At 39.3% G+C, this 4,849-nt stretch overlaps 1 protein-coding gene across 1 annotated transcript; it reads left to right on the top strand.

Moving 5' to 3' along the window:
* Positions 1–1,480: 1,480 nt before the first annotated feature.
* On the top strand, positions 1,481–4,137 carry LOC306853340 (muscarinic acetylcholine receptor M1-like; the record flags this gene model as incomplete). The annotated part of the gene is made up of 2 exons (XM_079390652.1): positions 1,481–2,206; positions 3,460–4,137. The coding sequence occupies 2 exons, from the start codon at positions 1,481–1,483 to the stop codon at positions 4,135–4,137; spliced, it is 1,404 nt and encodes a 467-aa protein (XP_079246778.1).
* Between the last annotated feature and the right edge of the window lie 712 nt (positions 4,138–4,849).

Here is a 4,849-nt window from a genome sequence, read left to right as displayed (position 1 = left end):
TTTAATAGTGAATCTGGAATCGGAAGAACTGAGGGGTTGGTATTCTTGAGATGAGTAGAAGTCAATGGAGTTACAGGAGACCCGTGAGCCGGGATAAACTCAGTCACTGTGTCTTTGACAGGGATGATGACAGCGGGAACCTCCAGCGTGCAGGGGAGTGCTCTGTGTGCCGTGATACGTGTCCAGTGAGTGGTAACCACAACAGTGTCCGTCGTCGAGCGTCTGGATCTGCGGATGGGGAAGATGAAGAGGAGCAGAACAAGAGGTAAGTTTCAACAGGTAAGTATCGTCAGGTAGTATACTCAGCTATGAGTCTTGAGAGCGTCGGTCCTTGTATGTTACAACAAGATCGGACACTGTTGTGATTGAGGAGAGTGCTTTTAAGTGTGTGGTGATTGTTCGCTGATGAGGTGCAGGTGCGGGTGATTAGAACTCTGGTGACGTGGATCGTGGCAATTGGTTGAGAGGAAAGCCTGGTCGTTCTCTGACAGACGGGTTGCCTTCATTTTGTGTGTATGTGAAATGAGGATAGTTTTTCTCAAAAGAAACAGTAAAATGCTCATGAAATGACTCTCAGAGCAGCTCTGGAGATACAATTCATGTGTTTATGTCCTCATATAGTGATATGGCAGACGCGGAAAACACAAGTACCGTGCGTCTGTGCCTTTCATTCACACAGAGACACAGAACATGCAGGATTCATATTTAAATTAATCTTTTTATGGTTTAATATTCACAGAAATATCACTGTTTCATTTAAAGTGTACTGACCTACTTTTGATTTATTCATTCAAGATTTTAAAATTCTGTGAATTATATTATAAAGTAATGTTTATTATAAGTAATGTTTAAAACAACAACAATCACTATGATTATTTCTATGTTTTCCACTTTGTGTTTAAACTTTCAAAATTGAGAGTTTGTATGAATTAAGCATGAATTAAACAAACATCTGGTATATTCATACAACCTACAGTATGATTGTGACTCTGACCAGTCTTAAGTTGCACAGGTGTATTATAATTATCCATTTTTCTTTTATGCCAAAAATCATTAGGATATTAAGTAAAGATCATGTTCCATGAAGATATTTTGTTAATTTCCTACCATAAATATATCAAAACTTCATTTTTGATTAGTAATATGCATTGATAAGAACTTCATTTGGGCAACTTTAAAGGCAATTTTCTCAATATTTTGATTTTTTTGCACCCTCAGATTCCAGATTTTCAAATAGTTGCATCTCAGACAAATATTGTCCGATCATAACAAACCATATTCAGCTTTCAGATGATGTGTAAATCTCAGTTTCAAAAAATGTACCCTTATGACTGGTTTTGTGGTCCAGGGTCACATATGTCTTTTTGTCTACGCAGCATGATCAAACATCAGGAATCCCCTAAAAGATGCGATACGAAGCATACACTGGAGTTTTAAAGCACAAAGATAATCTCATCTATCCTGCCATCTTCAGTCCATGATGAACGGCACCTCATTCACACTGAATCTCTCTAGTTTAAGCAACGGGACAGATGTGGCGGTCTCTGGTCCCGTCACCTGGAGGATGGCCATGATCACTCTCATAACCATCCCACTCTCCATCATCACCATCATAGGCAACGTCCTGGTCATGATCTCTTTTCGAGTCAACCCTCTTCTGAGGACAGTGAGCAACTACTTCCTCCTGAGCTTGGCTGTGGCTGACTTCATTTTAGGCGCCATCTCAATGAACCTCTACTCTACCTACATCCTGATTGGCCAGTGGACTTTAGGAAACCTAGCCTGTGATGTGTGGTTGACTGTGGATTATGTGGCAAGCAATGCCTCTGTTATGAACCTGCTGGCCATCAGCGTGGACCGCTATCTCTCTGTCATGCGACCTCTGACCTATCGGGCCACTAGAACGCCCAGAAGAGCGGCGGTGCTGATTACTCTAGCGTGGTCCGTCTCGTTTGTGCTTTGGGCTCCAGCTATTTTGTTCTGGCAGTATATAGTGGGTGAGCGGACTGTTCCAGAAGGAGAGTGTTCAGTGCAGTTCCTGTCTCAGCCTGTGATCACATTCGGGACCGCCATCGCTGCGTTTTACCTGCCGGTGAGCGTGATGGTGGCGTTGTACTGGCGGGTGTACCGCGAGACAGAGAAACGCTCTCAGCAGCTCGCTGGACTCATCGCTTCACAGGGAGGACGCACCGGAAACGCATCTCAGGTGGGTTTCCATTGTTTTACATTTTGGGGCTTAAAAATGGTTCCATGAAGAATCCTTAACGCCATGGAACCTTTCCATTCAATAAAGCCTTCTTTATAATGAAAAAAAGGTTTCTAGACTTACAGTGTTCTTTACACTAGGAAAGAAATGGGTTCTGTTCACTGAAAGGTTCTTTGGGGAACCAAAAATTGTTCTTCTGAGAAAACCCCCTTATTATGTCACAGTGGGTCCAAAGCCCCACACAGGATACACACACACACACACACACACACACACAAACATGTATGTATGTGTGTGTGTGTGTGTGTGTGTGTGAGATACTTTTTTTAGTTTAACTTTACATTTTTTAAACAATTAGTGCAGCATCCATTTTTTTCATTCTTCAACTTATAGTTTATATTTATATGTATATACAATTTATAGTTTGTGAAGATTGTGAAGAACCTATAAATTAAAAGATGTAAAAGTCCATTAAATATGAAAAATAATGGCTTTAAATTGAGAGGAAAATCAAGATATCCGTAGCTGTACTGGTATCAATGATACTGGCATTCATTAATAACCATTAAACACATTTAACACACACCATCTTTATGTCGTTTTCATGTTAATTTGAAGGTTCAATGTGAAATTATGATAATATAAATATATTAATATGTGAATAATTGTGATTACTTACAGAAAAATGTGTGATTAGCGTAGTTTAAAAACAATGTAAAAAGGATTCCGAAGAAAAATTATGGTTTTTAAAAGAAATAAGGTGCAAGTGCAACCTGAAAGACAGTTCAACCATAATATGCTACATGCTATTGCTAGTGAGAGCCAGTGTTATTTTACTATACTAAAACATTTTTTTATATGTAATTTTGTTGTGGCTTTGTAATTCTGTGTTTTGATTTTAGTACATCTACTTAAACTTAAAAAGGCAAAAAAAAAACATTTACTGAAAACATTTTTTTAAATGAATTTATTTTTCTAGAGACCTTTTATTGGACAAAAATATGTGTAAACTCATCATTTTGGTCCTTTTTGCTTATGGAGAAAGACTGCAAATTTCATATTTGCATAAAAGCATAATTTATGTTGTTGATGAATATTAGCATATACATGGTGAAACTAACAGACAGAAGCAAACTACTCCTTTGGATTTCTTTAAATCAGCTTTAAATCATTCCAGCTGAAGTAAACTAATAAATGAAATTTATATTGATGAAAGTTGTTTTCATTACATTTTTGTCATATATGTCTCCCAGAGATCATGTCACAGCAGTTCTCTCAGCGATGAAGATGTCAGACCACAAACGGAGCAGAACCAGCACAAGACACACAGGACCATCTGTCCAATCATCACAGCAGCGTGGTGGAAGAAACGAAGGGAAAGAGACGAGATGTCCAGCTCGTATACCACACACAGCCATCCACAGATGGACGACAATAACAAACACATTCCACTCGTTCGGGTGGATAAGACTGCGGTCAGTGATCTCCACAGTGACCGTAACGCCACCAAGAGGAGCTGTGAGTCAGGAAGTCAGAATTCGCTCAACTCCCCTATGAATCCCTCAACCACGAGTTCTGCTGAAGCTCCGGCTCGATCGCTGACCGCAGCCCAGCAGGGCCGCAAAGCCCGGACCTCGTGTCTGATCAGGGAGAAGAAAGCGGCCCGGACCCTCAGTGCCATTCTCCTGGCTTTCATTGTAACATGGACCCCCTACAACATCATGGTCCTGGTGTCCACTTTCTGTGACGACTGCGTTCCTGAGGGCCTGTGGCAGCTGGGATACTGGCTCTGCTACGTCAACAGCACGGTCAACCCCGTCTGCTACGCGCTCTGTAACAAGCACTTCCGGGTCACGTTCAGGGCGCTGCTGCTCTGCAGGTGGAAGGAGCATAGGAAGGGGATCAGATGGACCCCGACTGGGAACGGCTGATTTCATTTCTTGGGTTTTCTCTTCATGATATCAGTGATTCAGCACTGCTTGACAAATGCTGATCTTTATGATGATGCCAAGGCTTGAAAAGATCCTAGAAATCAAAGTTGTGCTTCAAACGTAGTTCAGTTTGTGAAATCGTATCTTTTCAGGGAATGTAGCAGTTTTTACATTTGAATTGCCTTACTTGACACATTCAAAATATAAAATGTAGCATCTGGGTGTGTGTTTATCAAGCATAAACCCTTTAACCCTCTGGTGACGTTCGGTCAAACATTTTACATCTTTTTTGTTTGTTTGTTTTTAGTTCATCAGAATGGTATAAAACTTGGTAAAGGTTACATGGATACCAAAAAGAAATAAATAAAAAATAAATACAAATCATGGACATAATTCAAAAAGGTTAACTGGTTCTGGAAAAATCACTTATATTGTTTCAATGAGAAGTCTAGTGGAAACGTTTGGTACTGCACCCAAACTAAATCTTACTGAAAGCTAATATTTTTGCATATCAACCGCAAATTTACACTTATTTAGATTTATGGCTTTGATTTTCATGTAGGTTTAGAGTAAAACATGTTTTGGAAAATATATATTTCATATAAAATTTAAAAATAGCATTTTGTATATAAAAAAAAAAAAAAAAGTTTCACTTTTTAAACTTTTTTTGTTTTCACTTCAGCTATAATTTGCCAAGTGTCTTATTTAAAAA

This window comes from Barbus barbus (genome assembly GCF_936440315.1).
Source record: "Barbus barbus genome assembly, chromosome: 33".
Taxonomy (NCBI): domain Eukaryota; kingdom Metazoa; phylum Chordata; class Actinopteri; order Cypriniformes; family Cyprinidae; genus Barbus; species Barbus barbus.
This window is presented reverse-complemented; position numbering and strand designations above follow the sequence as displayed.